The sequence below is a fragment of the Lagopus leucura genome, unplaced genomic scaffold, assembly GCF_019238085.1.
Source record: "Lagopus leucura isolate 7727_CA_CO unplaced genomic scaffold, USGS_WTPT01 Super-Scaffold_100056, whole genome shotgun sequence".
In the NCBI taxonomy this organism is placed as follows: Eukaryota; Metazoa; Chordata; class Aves; order Galliformes; family Phasianidae; genus Lagopus; species Lagopus leucura.
The window spans coordinates 243,769-261,308 of NW_024962302.1; the positions used below are offsets into that span (position 1 = coordinate 243,769).

Below are 17,540 nucleotides of genomic sequence, written 5' to 3' on the forward strand. Positions count from 1 at the left end.
CCCCCCCCCAACAGTCTCAGCCCCCACAGCCCCCCTCACCCCTTCTCCCCCCTCCCCACCGCAGACCACGCACGGTACCGCCCGACCCACGGCCCCGCTCCGGCCCAACGGCCAGGAAAGATTTCTCCACCACCCCGAGCCCCTCTGCGCCGCACCCGCTCCCGGCCGCACTCACTGAGGCGCGGCTGGGACAGGAAATCCCTCGTCAAGGCCGCCGCCTGCTCTCGCGCCCCGCCGGGCCCGGCGCCGTTCATCATCCCCCGCACCGCCGCTACCGCCGCCATCTTGTGCGCTGCTCCAGCTGGGAGGCCTGCTGCGCATGCGCTGATATAGAGCCGCCGCGCCCCGCCCGCACGGGGGGGGATCGTAGGGGAGGGGAGGGAGCTGGCCAGGGTGCTGCGGGGGGGGCAGGGAGGGAGGGAGGGTGGGGGTGGGGGTAGGGGTAGGGGTAGGGGTAGGGGTAGGGGTAGGGGTAGGGGTAGGGGTAGGGGAAGGGGAAGGGGTAGGGGTAGGGGTAGGGGTAGGGATAGGGGTAGGGGTAGGGGTAGGGGAAGGGGAAGGGGTAAGGATAGGGGTAAGGATAGGGGTAGGGGTAGGGGTACAGATAGGGGGAGGGATACAGATAGGGATAGGGGGAGGGGAAGGGGAGGTGGAGAGAGTGGGGATAGGGGTAGTGGTAGGGATAGGGGGAGAGGGTGAGGGTTAGGGTTTAGGGGAAGGGGTAAGGATAGGGGTAGGGGTAGGGGTAGGGATAGGGATAGGGGTAGGGGCAAGGGCAAGGGCAAGGGCAAGGGTTAGCGAAGGGGCAGGAGTATATGGGCAAGGGAATGGGTAAGGGAAGGGGGAAAAGTAAAAGAAAAAAAATAAAATGAAAAAGAAAGAAAAAGGAAATGGGTCAAGGAAAAAAAAGAAAAGGAAAAATAAAAAGGGAATAATACAAAAAGAAAATAGGTAAAAGTAGAAAGGGGGAAAAATAAAAAAAAAAGAACAAAAAAAAAAGGAAAAGAAAAGAAAATGGAAAAAAAAGAAAAGAAAAAAAAGAAAGGAAAAAAAGAAAAAAAGGAAAAAGAAAAAAAAAGAAGAAAGAAAAAGGGGAAAAAAAAGGAAAAGGAAAAAAAGGGGGAAAAAAAGGAAAAAGAAGAAAAATAAGAGAAAAAGAAATGGGAAATGGGGGGAAAAAAAGAGAAGAAATGGGAATAAAGGGGGAAAAAAGGAAAGAGGAAAAAGTAAATCAAACCTTTAATTTAATTAAAAAAATAGCCAGTGGGTTATTTGTAATTGCCTTTCGCCCCCACCCCCCAAAGAAACCATTAGTGTGTCAACTTCTGTTTCCTCGTGGATTATTTCTCTCCTCATACACGTTAAATTTTAATCACTGGTGTTTGCTCTCTCTGCTCAGCAGGAAGGTGGATTTGATGCTAGAAACCATGTTCCATCTCTCCCTGTGCTAACACTGAAATACTGGGAGATGTGTTTCCCTGGAGCCACTGCAGAGCTGTGTGTGTTTGGAGGAGGAACGAAGCGCTGGGGGCTGTGAGAGCGATGGAAAACCTGAAGTGGGCACTCACTGCAGCTGCCCCAGGAGAACTGGTTGTTGTGGGTTAAAAAATGAATTAAAAAAAAAACACGGGGGGGGGGGGGGTAAAAAAGGAAAAAATGGTTAAAAAGAAGTCAACGGAAAAAAAAAAAAAAAGAAGTCTGATGGATGCATGGAAACGCTTCCAAAGCAGAAATGAGCAAACATTCCCAATGCAGACGGATGGCATTGCAGTCTCTTTTGGCTGTCGAAGGGATGGTGCCCTGACCTCTGTGGGGATGAGGAGGTGGCAGTGATGGCCATCCCCACGAGTCCCTGGAGGAGCTGGAGCTCCCAGCAGTGCTGGCTGAGGGTCTGAGCTCACCGGTAGGTGGGAGCGGAGCTCTGCGGATGGTCAGAAAGTGATTTCCATGCTCAGTTCTCAGTTCATGAAATGTACTTAAAGACTTCAGCTCCTGCCTTCGTGTTTGTTACTCAGAGGGTTTTGGCCACTCAGAAGCCAGGCAAATGGCTTCAGTGGCAGAGAGAATCACAGAACCGTGGAACCACAGAATAAAAGAATCGCTGAGGTTGGAAAAGAACACTAAAATCATCAAGTCCAACCCCAACCCATCCCACCATGCCCACTAAGCACGTCCCTCAGTGCCACATCCGCACAGTTCTTGAACACTTCCAGGGATCCCCACCACCTCCCTGTGCAGCCTTTGCCAAAGAGACAGACCCTTCAGCAGGGTCTGTTGTGATGGGACAAGAGGAAATAGTTTCAAACCAAAAGAGGAGAGAGATTACATATAAGGAAAAGTTTTTTTTTTATGATAAGGGTGGTGAAGCACTGGAACAGGTTGTCCAGAGCAGTGTAAAATGGAGACAGCCAAAGTCAGGCTGCATGGGGCTCTGAGCACCTGATGGAGCTGTGGGTGTCCCTGCTCACTGCAGGGCGGTTGGACTAGATGGCCTTTAAAGATCCCTTTCAACTCAAACAATTCTATGATTCTATCAAATCCTGACTCACACAGAAAGGAGCCCCCGTCCCCCCGTCCTGCTCTGACGCAGGAGGAGCTGCAGGGCTGCAACTACATCTCCATGGGAGACAGATGCTCATACCCTCTCCTGATAAGAGCTGCAATAAATTCCCTGGGAGCAGCAGCTCTGAGCACTCTGCTGTCAGCTCTGCACACTGGGATGCATCCAGGGGTAAGGGCTCTGTCGCTGTGCTACGTGCAACAGGTTTGCACTGAGAGGGATGGGGTTTGGTCTTGAAATTCAGGGCAGCTTCAGCCTGCTTGTCTTTATTTTCCTTGCTTCTTTACTTCTTCTTCCTGGTGATTTATACATAAATATATCTATTTTCTTGCATTAATTTTATTATTTGGTCCTTGCTATTGCTTGGAGCTGCTTGGGGACGATGAGAAGCTCGCTCTCTTTTTCAAGTTAGTGACTTGCATGGCACTCACATCAGATGATACAGGGTTTGGAGGTTTTGCTCTTTTCTTCAGGAATAAAATGATAAATATCATTGCCTGGGATGTCAGGAAACCACAGCAGTGTTGGAGGCAGCTGTAGCTCAGACTCTGCTCATGTTGCTGCTTTATTGCTGAAGCAGCCACAAGCTATAGGAACCCAAATGCTAACTGATAAGTTGGCTCAGTACAGACTTCTGATGGATATTTCAGTATAACTGAACAAGTCCCAACCTTAATCCTGTACGTTAGGCTTTTAAGTCCTGCATGTTGCTGTGACATTTCTATTAGGTCAAATGAAAAGACATGCAAAGTGAAATAAATTTCCTTTGAGATCCAATTTAACCTCCAAAGAACAAACATGGAATACAAGATGTAGAGATTAGTACAGATAAGCTACCAGCTTGATTTATGCTTTGAGTCTTCGAAGGAAGACTGAGATGATGTTTGCAGTAGGGACAAGATGTCTCAAGAGAATGGAAAAGGCTGGGGAGCCTCCATCTCTTGACTGCAGCATTAAACGTGAGCTGGATAAAAGTGAGAGTGCTTTGAGAGCAAAACTGGAACTCTCTGCTTCTCAGAACGGCACCCAGCTCACGTAGGGGATAAGAAGAAGTCATGAACCTGAGCGAAGTGCTAACCCACAGCATCTTCTCCCAAGGTTGCAGGACATCGCTGGCCCTGACAGTAGAGCCAGGGGACCAAGCCCCAGCAATGCTCCCAGCAGCCATCCCCACGTCCCAGAGCTGGCTGGCACGGGGCCGGGCATCGCGGAGGCTGGCACTGGTGGTGGTGTTCGTCGCACTGCTGCTGGACAACATGCTGCTGACTGTTGTGGGTAGGGCATGAGCTGCAGGGATGGCTGCAGAAAGCTGTCAGCACGTGCTGGGGACAGACATGGGGACGGGTGTGGGGACAGGCAAGGTAAGAGCAATGGGGACAGGCAATGAGACAGCAATGGGGACAGGCGTGGGGAAGGATGGGTGAAGGAGCGTCCAAGCATCGACACTGAGCTAGCACCATCCAGTTCATATGCATGCTGAGCCACAAATTCAAGCAAACCCACTGATGAACGCTCTCCTTGGCTTTTTTCCCAGTGCCTATCATCCCCACCTTCCTTTATACAATAGAATACGAAGGTGCCAACAGCTCTGCTGCCCCGCATCAACCCGAGTCACCTCCCTCAGCCATCGAAGATCCTCCTTTCTCCCCCATGTCCTCCTATTTTGGCACCAGCACCACGATGACCTTGGGCTCCCCCAGAACTATGGAGCTGCAGACAGGGACCAGCGCCAGGCACCCACAGCATCCCTCTATGAGCTCCCCATCACCCAATGGCTGCCCACAGGGTGAGGAATTCCTCACGCAGGAGAACATGCGTGTGGGGCTGCTCTTTGCCTCCAAGGCTCTCATCCAGCTCCTGGTCAACCCCAGTGTGGGGCTGCTGACCAACAGGTATGTCTGCAATCTACTGCATTCTAGTCAAGTGGCAAAGATCTGCAGTCACATAATGATGGGATCTGGTGAGAGAATTGCAGGAAGAGTGCAAGCACCACAATAGGAATTAATTTTGCCTTTTTGAAGAGCCTACAAATGGTTTGCAAGCTTGCATTATAAAATAAGCCTCACCTGTTGTTCAACATCACATCAGAACATTTCAATGCACATAGGCACAGCTCTACCAGACATATTTTTCTCTCATTCCAGGATAGGATACCACATTCCCATGTTCATTGGTTTCGTCATCATGTTTCTCTCCACGCTCAGTGAGTACCACCCCTGATTTGCCCTCCACACACAGCAGGATGTCCCAAAATGAAAGCAGCAAAGGAGACAACCACCTGCTCTGTCCCTATGCATGAGATGCTAGGGACAGGAAAGGACTCAGCTGGGCACAAGTGGTTGCTGCTGCACCTTAACAGAGCTTTAGATGTGCAGCTCTGCTGGGCACTGTGTTTCTCCTCCTGCAGTGTTTGCATTTTCTGGCACCTACACGCTGCTGTTCATCGCTCGTGCTCTACAAGGCGTTGGTTCCTCCTTCTCATCAGTTGCAGGTGAGTGTGTTGGGTCACTGCATGCTGTGAAGCCCTGTGCCAGCTGGGTTCAGTCATCACTTTCGGTTCTCTCTGCTCCCAGGCTTGGGCATGCTGGCCAGCATCTACACAGATGACTTTGAGAGAGGCAACGCCATGGGCATCGCTCTTGGAGGGTTGGCCTTGGGTGTGCTGAGTAAGGACCTGTGGCTGCCGGGGGTTTTACACCCACAGTATCCCCATGCTTTGCTGCTTGGTGCTGCTGAGCAGCCCTGGGGTGGGGGGTCCCAGTCTCTGCTCCCCATCCATTTCCAGCGGCTCCACCAATATAGTCCATCATTAGATGTGGGTTTGGGCTAAAGCCAGTTGCCTGCTGCGTGGTGACACAGCCTTTCCTTTGCAGTCGGGGCCCCATTTGGCAGCGTGATGTACGAGTTTGTGGGGAAAGCCTCCCCCTTCCTGGTCCTGGCATTCTTAGCCCTGCTGGATGGAGGTGAGGGACCATGTAGTTAATCCAATCCAAAAGCAAACAACTCACCCAACCATTAAACCAGAGGACATGGAAAGACTGAAATGCAGCCATCTCAGAAAGAACTTCTCAGAGCTCTCACAATTAATACAGCATCAGTTACTCTGTTATTGCTAAACCATATGCTTCCCACCACCAGACGTGTGACATAGCAATACAGTAAGAATTAGTCCCTCATTACTTAATGACCCCCTTGATTGCTTTAATGGCTCAAATAGCACATCAGTCAAGCTCTCTGAACAGAATTTCTCTGCAGAAGGCACACGTGGTACTGCCTGCAGCATCTTCATCATAATACAAAGAAATGGGATGTTGCCCGTGAATGGCAATCCCTATTCTCTCTCTGTAGCTGTGTTACAGATTCAGGCCATGACAGCATTCAGAATTACAGATAGCAGAAACACACATTTTTAGTGGGAAGTATTAAGCTAATTAAATTACAGTCACAGTTACCATCTTTGCCTAGATGTAATGTAAGACATCTTTAATGGAGCATGTAAGAGACTTTGGAAAGTGAAATGTAGGTTCCCTATGCTTGAAGGTTGTTTTTTTCATCCCATTCTTTTCCATGTCTCATTTTGGCTATGCCCCATTTGAAATCCCCCAGCTGACAGCTCCCTGGATGACGCCCTAAAAGCATTGGGGCTCAGCCAACGATTGATGCCCCTCTGAAGGAAAACCACAGGGAAATTTAGCTTGGAGCAATACTAACAGCACCGTTACCCCCCTTTTCCCCCGCCAGGTTTGCAGCTTTGCATTCTGCAGCCTTCCAAGGTCTCCCCTGAGGTGAGCATGGGCACAATGCTGGGGCAGATGCTGCAGGTGAGGGGTGGCTCGGACCCCCACCTGCAGCTCCCTAAACCCCCATCTCTATCAGAGCACCAGAGGCACACCAGTGCTCACCCTGCTGCGGGACCCCTATGTGCTGGTGGCTGCAGGTAACCTCTGCGTTCCCACATTGCCCCATTTCCTTATTTCTATTCAAAACAGCAGCAAAAGAAGCCTTAAACAGACATTTTTCCATTCTCTCCCCATCAGGAGCCCTCTGCTTCTCCAACATGGGGGTGGCCATGCTCGAGCCCACCTTGCCCATCTGGATGATGCAAACCATGTGCTCCCCCAAATGGCAGCTTGGTAGGTGCTTCACTTTGCAGTCCTCACTCCTCAGCGGCAGATTGATGCATTTTGGTTAGAGCAGGTCCTGCTGGGCACTGCAGGATGGGCTGAATATCTCTAATATCATCTTAAAAGGAAGAAAACATATTCCCACAGAGCGATGCCAGGCTGTGTGCTGCTCCAATTTCATTTGGAAATGTCCTTGGTGGTAGCTATACAACGTGCTTTTCACTATTATTGAAAAAATGGTATAGAATCAGTCTCCCTACCACAGCAATAATGGTGGAAGAAAGGCTGAGTAGATCAGTGTCGTGCTGGGCTGAAGTCATAGCAGCCAGCTGGGTTTTGCAGAGGCAGCTCTCAGTAGAACACAGCCATTTAGAGATGGTGTGTGCTAACTACCAGCTGCCTTGAAAATGCGATATGGAGATAGCACTGCCCTATAAAAACAAAAACTAATTGTTCTAAAATCCAGTTGGCTGGGAAATAACCTGGGGGACACCCCAGGCAACACTTAGAACCCAAACTGAATTGCCATCTGGAAGCAGCAGTGCTGAGATAACCCTCCTAATCAAGTTATTCCCTGGTCAGGCAGCAGCATCTGTCCCAGTAAGAGCTCAGGGTGATTTGTGTGATTGAACACAGGTGGGTGAATGTAAGGAAGCACCTCAGGGCACTCAGAGCTGCTCTGGTCACTGTTGAAATCAAAGGGATTTTTGGAGTTACCCAGAAATGGGGAGAGAGCAGTAAGCTGGCAGCAAGAAACCCCCAGACGCACTGTACTCGAGATTTAGGAGTGGTCTGCATTTAGATACACTTCAACCAAAGCCCTCTACCAAAAAACCTCTCATAAACACAAAGAACTTCATTACTTGTATGCTTTCGTTTACCCACTTCCATAGTTCTGAGGAAAATGAATAAATAAAACAGAAGAGCTTGGACTAAACCTGCAGAATGAACAGTGTTCTGTAGCTGTCAACGAGGAGAAAGAAAGTTAAATATAATTCTGCGTGTCTCAACGAGGAAGTTGTCTCAGTGAAATATAGCTGATGCGTTTTATCTATAGTCAGCAGGAGAGTATATTAAAAATAAACAACTGGTAAATCAGCAAGCAGTTCAAATATTGACTTTTGACTCATAACGATCGCTAAGCTTTACATTCAAGCAGCTGTTTTATCCCTCTTTATTTAGCCAAAAGCAGAAGGCAAGGGGAGAAAGATGGACAAGGAAGAAGTGATGACAGCAGAGAAGGATGGGCACAGAAAGCTCTGCAGTTGGCTGCAGCTGGTTCAAATCTGGGTGACTCAGTTCCTCACCCTGCAGAAAGAAAACTCACTTTCTGTGCCTCTCTCTGCCTTCACAGAGGAGCAATGGGGCTGTGACAGAGGACAAGGAGAAGCAACATGGAGCCTAGAGACACCTTCTGTGTGTGCTGGATCTCTGCATTTGCAGAGAGATTGTACACTCTCTCTTATTCTCTCCCCTAGGGATGGCATTCCTTCCAGCCAGCATATCTTACCTCATTGGCACCAATCTCTTTGGGCTCCTGGCTAATAAAATAGGCCGGTAAGTGAATAGCAGTGGCCTCAGCAAGGATCCTGCTTGCACACACTGAAGGAATCACCCTCTGCTGCCCTCATTGCAGGTGGCTATGCTCCCTGATTGGCATGGCTGTGGTGGGGATCAGTCTGCTCTGTGTGAGTACCTCAGGGCAGCTCTAAGACCTGCTCAGGGAATTGCACCACAGATCTGTTTCACAGAACTATGTTGTGCCTCCTCACCTTGAAGCTCTTCTGGCCTCATTCACACCTTCTCTCTTTCCTCTCTAAGGTGCCCCTGGCAAAAAATATTTATGGGCTGATTGGCCCAAATGGTGGGCTTGGCTTCGCCATAGGTAAGTGGTCAGTCTGTACAATTCCCAGCACTGCCTTGAGAAAAATACCTCATGATCTCATGCTTGCTCCAAGCAGGAATGGTGGACTCCTCCATGATGCCTATTATGGGTTACCTCGTGGACCTTCGCCACACCTCTGTCTATGGCAATGTCTATGCCATTGCAGATGTTGCCTTCTGCATGGGCTTTGCAATTGGTATGGACCCGTGGGGTGTTGTTCTCAATGCTTTCCTCCACCCAGTGTCCAATGGCAGCAACTGGCACTGAGTCTGTAGCACAGCCATTGCAGGCTTTAGATCCCTTCCAAAGTGGAAGAGCACCTTTTGCTCTTTTCCTGCCTCCTGAGCCTTTGTTCATATTTAAATGTGCAGGTCCCTCAACGGGAGGTGTGATTGTACGAGCTATTGGGTTTCCCTGGCTGATGGTCATCATTGGAGTTACCAACATTGCTTATGCTCCTCTCTGCTGGTTCTTGAGAAGCCCTCCTGCTAAAGAGGAGAAGATAGTGAGTGTACTTTACTGCCCTAAAGTATAGGAGCTTGATAATCCAGAGATATGTGGAAGGAATTAGGATAAATTAGCCAGGGACTGGATCGTCCTAATTCACAGCTTGTATTCCCTGGGCTTTCTCTAAAGCTAGTAACGCTTCCATTTATTATTAAAATTAATGGCCACTTTTACTAAAACATCGCTTCTCTCCTTTATGTAGGCAATTTTAAGCCAGGAGTGCCCCATGCAAACCAAAAGCTCCACCGCTCAGAAGCCACTGCGGGATTTCCCTCTCCCAGACAACAGTGATGTGGAGGCAGAAAATGTGGAATAGCAGCAAGGCTGCATGTCCTGCTTGAAGCTATGTTAAGTTCACAGAGCAACGTATCTCTCAGCACCCAGGAATAACCCAAGACCTGTAGGCACAGGACAGACATGGGCTGAACGTTCAGCTATTCTCCTGGCACTCAATCTACATCAGGGAATGCACTTGGAGGCTCCCTGCCCAACTCTGCCACCCCTTTGCTGGGTGACATCCAGGAAGGTCACTCAAAATCCACCTCAGATGTAAAAAACATACAATGTAGAGAATGATGCCATGCTGTCCTGGGCTGCCAGCCCACGCAATAAAACCAACACCTCTCTCACACCAGTTGCATTCATTAATGTCTTTTAAGTGCTTACTGCTTTTGGAAGAAAAGCACCAAAGAAAACCAAAATGAAGTCAGCAGCTTCAGGACATCCCTTCCTCCAGAATTCTGCTGTAATCCCCAGCACAAAACCTTTCTGTATCAGCAGGATCCAATAAAGACAGCTGTGTCCTGTTCATGTGCTCCATGCTCACTTGAAGGCAGTTTTTAAAAGTTCGTTGTTGTCTCGGTACAGACTGTCTGTGCTTTCTATTCACGTGCTATTCACGTAAGGGCTGCTTGTACTGCCCTTCTACCATTCGTGAAGAACTCTTGAGAAATTCACTTAAATATAAGGCTGAAAGTTTTAAACCTTTAGACGCTGCTTCAGTCACTGAGTTCACCTGTGATTACAGTGACAGAGCGTTGCCGCAGACGCCTTTAGCTGAGATGAGGTCACGGGACGTCTGCGATCCCAACCAATCGTGACGAGTAGCTCCATTTAACGTCCATTTTTGCAACATCCCAGCCACCAGCTGACGGAACCCCACCGCGCAGCGCTTCCCGCAGCCCTGCAACGCGCCTCGCACCGCCGCCATGACACCCCCGCAACTCTCGCGAGACCCTCGCAAAAAGCCTCGCGACACTCACGCGAGACTCTCGCCTCCCGGATGCCCCGCCCCCTTCCGGTGATGGCGGCGCTCTAGGCCGCGCGGTTCGGCGCCACCATGCACTCGGACGACGTGAGTCCGCCGCGCGGTTCGGTTCCGTTCTATCCGCCCCCGCCGCAGATAATTAGCGGCTAGCCTGGGGCTGGGTCGGTTCGTCCGGCTCGGGCAGTCCCTCCCAGCCGCGGGAAAATAACACGTGGAGGCGGCTGGATCGAGAGGCAGGAGCGTGGCTGGGGCAACGTAGAGGGGATTTGGTTGTGCTGCATCTTCTCCCTGCAGTGTGGGTCCCCTCTGTTACAGCCTTGCTTGCTCCGGGGATTGGAGGGGTTACGGGGTCCTAGGGTGCTTGCTGACCTGTGGTTTGTCCCTGCAGATTGTCTGGGACACGCTCGGAAACAAGCAGTTCTGCTCCTACAAGATCAGGTGAGTGTGTGTGCATGTAGGGGTAGCGAGCCCAGGCAATGCACAGCTCCATCTTACAGCTCTCCCTTCCAGGACCAAAACCCAGAGCTTCTGTCGCAATGAATACAACCTGACCGGGCTGTGCAACCGCTCCTCCTGCCCGCTGGCCAACAGTCAATATGCAACCATCCGTGAGGAGAAGGGTGAGTGCTGGGACAGCCTCTGCTCACAGCCCTTGGCCTGTGGGAACAACCTGGGGGCCTGGCTCTGTGCCCCACTCCATGCTCAGGTCTCAGTGGGGGTCATGTTCTTCTCTATAGGCCGATGTTACCTGTACATGAAGACCATAGAGCGCGCTCCGTTTCCCCGTCGGCTGTGGGAGCGGGTGAGTTGATGAGAGCAGACTGCTAACCAAGCACATTCCACCATCATGTACCTACAGGCAGGGGGCAGTCGAGCTCCATCCAAGTCCCCTTCGCTCCACCCTTCCCCTTTTCCCCAGGTCCTGCTGAGCAAGAACTATGAGAAAGCACTGGAGGAGATAGATGAGAATCTCATCTACTGGCCACGGTTCATCCGACACAAATGCAAGCAGCGGTTCACCAAGATCACTCAGTACCTCATCCGCATCCGGAAGCTGACTCTAAAGAGACAGTAAGTGACACCAAGAGTGATTGTGTTGGTTTGACTTAAGGCTGTTGCCTGTGCACTGAGCTGCTGCCACAGGCTGTGTGCAGAGCCCTTTCCTGGCTCCACTGCACCTGCAGTGTGTGCTGCTTTCCTGCTGGCTTTGGCCGGCTTCTAAATGAACCAGCTTTAAACTGATGTAACAGCATCTTAATATGCATAGATAGATGCACCTAAACTCGTTACACACACATTTCTAATGATGCAGCTGCTGGTTGTTGTTCTGAGCAAGCATTTGCCCATCTGCTACACAAGAGGCTGAAAGGTTCATTAAGCAGCTCTTGTTCCCTGCAGGAGGAAGATCGTTCCATTAAGCAGAAAGATTGAAAGGCGAGAGAAGAGGAGAGAGGTAACGACTCTTGTCATCTCCTGTCTGTTGCTTCTGTTTCTCATGCCTTTGAGAGAACTGACACAGGTCCTTTTTTTCTCACTTAGGAGAAAGCCCTGATTGCTGCTCAGCTAGATAATGCCATTGAGAAGGAATTGCTGGAGAGACTGAAGCAGGATACGGTAAGAGTCACTGCCTTCAGAACACAGCAGTATAACTGCTTCTACTGCCTCAGTCCTTTCCCAAGATGCTGAGCTCCTCATTCTTCAGGAATGCCTATTTCAGCCTGGTATGGTATAACTGTACAGGCCTCAGATGACTCTGCTACCAATGCCTGCTTCCCCCTGGGCTTATAGAAAGTATTTTTTGTTGTTGTTGTTTTCTTTTCAGTATGGAGACATTTACAACTTCCCCATTCATGCCTTTGACAAAGCCCTACAGCAGCAGGATGCAGAAAGTGAGAGCGAGTCTGACATGGAAAAGGAAGAAGATGATGATGAGGTAATGCTTTCAACCAGAGCATCACAGCTAACCCTCCCTTGAGATGCAACAGCTCTAATTCACTTGCAGACTGAGTGTTCAGTGTTAGTGCCAAGGGAGGGGAACAGATCAGGAGAGGTGAATACAGAAAAAAACATAGGCAGGTCATGGTCTTTTTGGCTGCTACACTGTGAATTGTGATGGGGTATTTCTCAGCCCATTTCTGACTTTGTTTCCTACAGGACAAAGATAAAAGAGAGTTTGTGGAAGCAGATGACAGTGACCTCAGTGACTTTGAGGTAAGGAAGCAGCAGGGATAAACTGTCAAGCTAAACTGTTTGAAAGTAATCTCTGCCGGCCTGGGGGCTCTGGTGATGGGATAAGAGCGAGTAAATCACATTTGTGGGATATAATGATTCAGTTGGAGGACTGCACAGTGTCCACCACGGCCTAGTTGCTCTGGCTAGACAGCTGGGAGCCAGGAATTATAAAATGGAATTGGATACACAAGATAATTTTGCAGGAAGGGGAGGCTTAGTTGTACAGTGTGCTCTGATTCTTTTCCTTCTTCAGGACATGGATAAGTTAGGGACAAGTAGTGAAGAGGAGCAGGAAGATGAGGAAGAAACAGAGAAGAAAGCATCTCGCTCCAAATCTAAGGGGAAAACTCCTTTGAAAGGACCGACCAGAAGAAAACGCCCTTACATTGAAATAGAGTATGAGGAAGAAACAGAGCCAGCCACCAAAACAAAAGTGTCCTGACTCTCCTGAACTTGCATTTTTTTGCTGAATGACAACACCAGATGTGTCCATTAGAACTACTGCAGCTTTCACCACTTCAAACAGGATTATCAAAAATTGCTTTTTCAATATTGTAGCTTAATAATTTTTTTTTTTAAAAGGAGGTGAGGATTTCTGTCCTGAGCCCAGGCAATCGCAGCGAGTCTGTACAACTGTTGTATAAAGTGTAGTTTTAGGACCCCAACTTCTGTACAACCACGTGAGGCTCAGCAAGGACTGCTCCACAAAAGAACCTGGACTGGAGACAATGCTGCTTTGTTCTGAAGCTGGAGAAGCCTGCTTGGGGCTAGGAGAGCACTGAAGCAAACCTTGTTTGAGGGAGGTGTGAGACAAAAGAGGAGAAGGACAAAGTAACTTAAATAAAAGAAGGTATTTTACTGTACAAAAAGCAGAATGAACCTTGTCTTGCCTCACGTGTTCTCTTGCACTCTCCTGATGCATTCCCGCACACGGTTCTCCTCACAACAGCTGTACACGCCTTCCAGCAGAATCTGAAACAGGAAAAGCATCAGCTTCCATTGCCCTGGCACACTGAGATGTATGGTGCAATCAGCTGTGCTCAGATGCCCTTGAGATCAATACAAAATCCATTGCTGTATATCAGGTCCTCTATCAATTAAGCCAAGTACTAACAGGGTGGGTGGAAATACTGTTGGATTTAAGAAACAAACGGGCTGTTGCATGCACCATGTTGTTTTGTTTGTTTGTTTTTTAAGGGGGAAGAGCAGAGATAAATTATTATTGGGTCCCCAGCTCACCTTCACTTGTCCTTCAGAGCACCGATCCAGCAGGATGAGGCACTCGGTGGCTCTCTGGAGCAAGGCAGCTCTCACTGGCTCTGGTGTTGAGCCCTGGTCAGTGTGGACATCCCACATCATCTTCAGCAGGGCTTTAAGCAGCACAGGGAGCCTGCATGGCATTCTGAGAAAGGAAAGAGCGTTGCATGCCTTAATATAAAACCTCTCTGTGAACCAGGCAAAAGCACAGCCTTGCTTTGCAGTTCCAGGCAGAAGTTGTTAGTGGCTATTTACACGTGAATCTGGATTACAGGAAACAAATGCTTCAGTGATGAGGCTGAAGGAAGTTGCCTCTTTCTGAATGCCCACCAGAGGAAAGACACAGGCCCTGAACACAGAGGTAACTTTAACAGCGCAGGACTTGCTCCACAACTCTGCCACACAGAGTACATAGATTGACTTTTTAGGCAAGGTTACACTTTTAGAGCAGGAAAAAGATAAAAAAAAAAAATAAAGATTTAACTTTTGGGCAGGGTTTTTCAGGAATGCAGTCGTGCTGGTGATTGCTCCCTGTGAGAAGCTTCCCTCCAGGTTTCAAGGCCTTTGCCACAGATAACACTAAATGTAGCTCTGAAAGGGCTGATATCCATTCAGGAGATGCTTTCTGCAGCATCCTTCACCCCAGACCAGTACCTGGGCCAAGCATGCTCTATGGTGCACTGCAGTGTCTCCAGTATTCCCAGTCTGGCTTCTTCCTCAGGGCCATCAGAGACTTCCAGGTAACCCAGGATAACCCTCTCTAGCCTCTTCAGGTGCCGTGCTATCAGGATGCCAAGTCTGTCAACACAGAGCACGCACTGAGGAGGGAGATGTATACCAGGGACAAAACAAGGTCCTGCAGGGTTGTGGTTGCAGCTCTCACCTCTGCACAAAGGCAGGCAGGATTTTGGCATAGACCCGCCGCAGTGCGAGCCGATGCTCTGGCTCCATGTGGGTCAGAACCAGCTGCAACACCTCATCACAGGGTGAGGTTGGCCTGGGCTGCTGCCGCTGCCGCTGCGTTCTTTCCAGGACAGGCAGCAAGTCCAGCAGGCACAGCAGTACTGCCTGGTGCAGGATGGGAAACCTGTGCAGTCCCTCTGACATAAATTACATGCAGTTTCCAACCCCTACAGCTGCAGCCCCCATAGACTTTCTGCCTGCTTCCCCCCTGGCTGGCCTCTTCAGCAAGGCTGCCACCACCTTTGACATCGTTCCTGAAATCTGCTGAGTTACTTTGTCCCCTGGATGCAAATACCTGCTGTTAACAACCTGAACTGGGAGCAAACAGGTTCTGCCTCCTCATGCTTTTAGCTGCCTACCCCACGTAGGGCTGATATGCAATAACATAAGGCAGATTAAAATTAAGTTCTGCTATCTTACCTGGATGAGAGGAGCTTCTCGTGAGTAGAGGTGATTGTAAAGGGCATGGTACACAACCTGAGCCCTGTTGAACTGGCATAGATCAGCACCTGGCTGAAAGAGAGCACACAACATTATTCCCAAGCATCACCTTCTGTGCTCACTTAACCTAATCAGAGGGGAAGTATTCACAAACCTAGGCTTTGTGAAAACAGCACTCAGGAACATTGCTTACAAGAAAGTGGGACCAGGTGCCATAGCAAATGCAGCTTGAACCTTGCCATGCACAGGAGCAGCCACTTTCCCTTGCCTCCCCAGCTGCTGCTTGGCAGTTCCCTTGGCATTAATTTAATACCCTGTCCTGTAAATCATTGTTAGGTTGATGCATGCATCATCTGAATTCAAAATATGGCAAAGGAAATCTTTGCTTGCTGCAACAGATAGGAGAAATACAAACTTAAAAAGAGACAGCATGGAGCAAGGGGGAAAATTACAAGGTTAACAGAATGAACAGAAATTTTGGAAACCTGACAGGTATCCAACCCACCCTTCCTACAAACAACAGCCAGGAGGAGATCCAACTTCCCCTTACCACATTGAGAACGATGTGGTGCAGACAGTGCACACCCAGGACTTTGTTCTCCTCCCGAAAGTCATCCGAGATGAGCAGCGATGCGGGGAGGACATGCTCCAGGTGCTGGCTGAGCCATGGCCGGGTGATGTGCAGCAGTGTCCAGGAGAAGACGTGCTTGGTGGCTGGGTTACGCTTCCAGGTGTCTCTAGGAATACAAACAGGAGCCCAGAGAATCATTGAATAGTTTGAGTTGGAAGTTGCAATAAACTTTTTCTTTATATTGAGCCCAAATCTCCCCTCTTTTAGTATGATACCGTTTCCCCTTATTCTATCACAACAGACCCTACTAAGGAGTCTGTTCCTTTAGATACTGAAAGGCTGCTTTGAACTCTCCCCAGAGCCTCCTCTTCCTGAGGCCGCACACCCCTCAGCCTGCCCTCACAGGGAGGACGTTCCATCCCTCGGATCATTTCTGCGGCCCTCCTCCTAACGTGAGCTCACCCTGCACGAAGTCACACACCAAATCTCCCCACGTTTCCCACTCACTTGCCCAGCCGCGGCCTCAGCAGCCTCATCACCGCCGCGAATCCTCCTTCCTCCTCTTCCTTCCTCCCCCGAAGGAGCTCCGCCACCGTCCCGCAGCCCGCGGCCCGTACCAGAGCCCCCAGCAGCTCCGTGGCCACAGCGCGCGACCTGACGCCGGTCCAGGCGGCCTCCTCGATGTGCGTCACAGCCAGCACGTAGATGTGCCCCATCACACGCCGCAGGACCGGCTCCACCGCGCGCCCCAGCGACTCGTCGGCCTTGGCAGTCTCTAGCTTAGCGAGGAGCCGCAGGAACACACCGCCGACATCGGCTGCTCTCTCAGCTGCGGCCGCGTAGGCGCCGTCCCCGTCGCGGAGCTCAACCGCGTCCTGCTCGCGCTCCGGGAGGGCCGCGAAGGCGCTCAGCGCGGCCGCCAATTCGCCCAGCGCAGCGGGGCTCCCGGCCCCGAACAGCCACCGCGGCTCCGCGGCCTCCAGCAACGCCCCCAGCTCCGTGATCACACCGGGCCGCTGGGAGAGGAGCTGGCCGAGCTGCCGGAGCACCTGCTCGGCCGGCGGCTGAGGCTCCATGGCACCGCGCGACCTACGCCGCTCCGAAAGCCCCGCAGCGCCTCACAGCGAACAGCAACTGCCTTCACGCTGCCGTAAACCACGCCACGACCACAAAGCGCACTGCTGTCGTAAAACCAGATTCCCCCGCTGTCGTAAAATCAGACTCTGCTGGCGAAGTGGGCGTGGCGCCGCGCGAATAAATTAGCATAGGTAATGAGAACCTTGTACTGAGTTATCGTGCAGACCCGAAGACGCGTAGAAAGGCAATGAGAGCAGAACTGAGCTGTGTCCGTAGGCGGAGGACGAAAGGTGCAAAAGACAACGGGAACAACGAAAAGAGGCCGCCTCGCCGTGAGCTCCGGGTGAGGTGCGCGGCAGTAGGGGCGGGAGCGGAGGGTCGTATTTTCGATCCTTCCGGTTCATAGCGAATGATGAATGGGAGTGGCACGCGGCTGCGTGACGTGTGCGCCCTCTGTTACGACGTGCACAGCCCCTTCTGAGCGCCGGAGGGTCGCGCTGGCGAATCAGCAGCTGACGAATCAGCAGACGTGTTTCGCTGTAGGTTTTAATTACAGGAGCGGAATAACGAACTTCGTGTCGGTTTTGGGTTCTGTTCACGGCTGGGTTTTCCCGTTTTCAGGGTATTTTAGGGCGCTTCAATGTTACTGCGCAGCC

The 17,540-nt window shown here is 50.5% G+C and overlaps 4 protein-coding genes and 1 non-coding gene across 6 annotated transcripts in view; 3 read left to right on the forward strand and 2 right to left on the reverse strand.

Moving 5' to 3' along the window:
- Positions 1–303, reverse strand: part of ATP6V1B2 (ATPase H+ transporting V1 subunit B2) — an 8,525-nt gene extending 8,222 nt beyond the window's left edge. The window contains exon 1 of the mRNA XM_042886304.1: positions 176–303. Coding sequence (XP_042742238.1) covers positions 176–284 — 109 coding nt within the window. The 5' untranslated portion in view covers positions 285–303. The remainder of the gene's footprint in view (positions 1–175) is intronic.
- Positions 304–3,663: 3,360 nt separating this feature from the next.
- Positions 3,664–9,705, forward strand: SLC18A1 (solute carrier family 18 member A1). The gene is made up of 15 exons (XM_042886310.1): positions 3,664–3,835; positions 4,095–4,452; positions 4,705–4,763; positions 4,968–5,051; positions 5,134–5,226; positions 5,434–5,523; positions 6,302–6,345; positions 6,437–6,497; positions 6,598–6,693; positions 8,163–8,241; positions 8,321–8,372; positions 8,506–8,569; positions 8,646–8,765; positions 8,941–9,074; positions 9,279–9,705. Exons 1-15 carry the CDS (start codon positions 3,712–3,714, stop codon positions 9,390–9,392), a joined length of 1,572 nt encoding a protein of 523 aa, XP_042742244.1. The 5' UTR covers positions 3,664–3,711; the 3' UTR covers positions 9,393–9,705.
- A 641-nt stretch (positions 9,706–10,346) lies between these two features.
- Positions 10,347–13,450, forward strand: MAK16 (MAK16 homolog). The gene is made up of 10 exons (XM_042886294.1): positions 10,347–10,430; positions 10,732–10,781; positions 10,854–10,963; positions 11,081–11,145; positions 11,263–11,414; positions 11,742–11,796; positions 11,883–11,957; positions 12,166–12,276; positions 12,498–12,554; positions 12,829–13,450. Exons 1-10 carry the CDS (start codon positions 10,416–10,418, stop codon positions 13,015–13,017), a joined length of 879 nt encoding a protein of 292 aa, XP_042742228.1. The 5' UTR covers positions 10,347–10,415; the 3' UTR covers positions 13,018–13,450.
- On the reverse strand, positions 13,412–16,923 carry TTI2 (TELO2 interacting protein 2). Of its 2 annotated transcripts, XM_042886292.1 has the most exons (7): positions 16,315–16,923; positions 15,787–15,973; positions 15,216–15,308; positions 14,716–14,900; positions 14,487–14,630; positions 13,815–13,977; positions 13,412–13,547 (listed from the first exon to the last, which is right to left on the reverse strand). In XM_042886292.1, exons 1-7 carry the CDS (start codon positions 16,881–16,883, stop codon positions 13,467–13,469), a joined length of 1,422 nt encoding a protein of 473 aa, XP_042742226.1. In that variant the 5' UTR covers positions 16,884–16,923; the 3' UTR covers positions 13,412–13,466. The 2 variants fall into 2 exon arrangements, with proteins under 2 accessions (XP_042742226.1, XP_042742227.1); XM_042886293.1 differs by lacking the exon at positions 14,716–14,900 and having other exon boundaries at positions 14,487–14,650.
- A 350-nt stretch (positions 16,924–17,273) lies between these two features.
- LOC122188221 lies at positions 17,274–17,367 on the forward strand. The gene has a single exon (XR_006181524.1). It is a non-coding gene; the product is annotated as a small nucleolar RNA U13 (small nucleolar RNA).
- Positions 17,368–17,540: the final 173 nt, after the last annotated feature.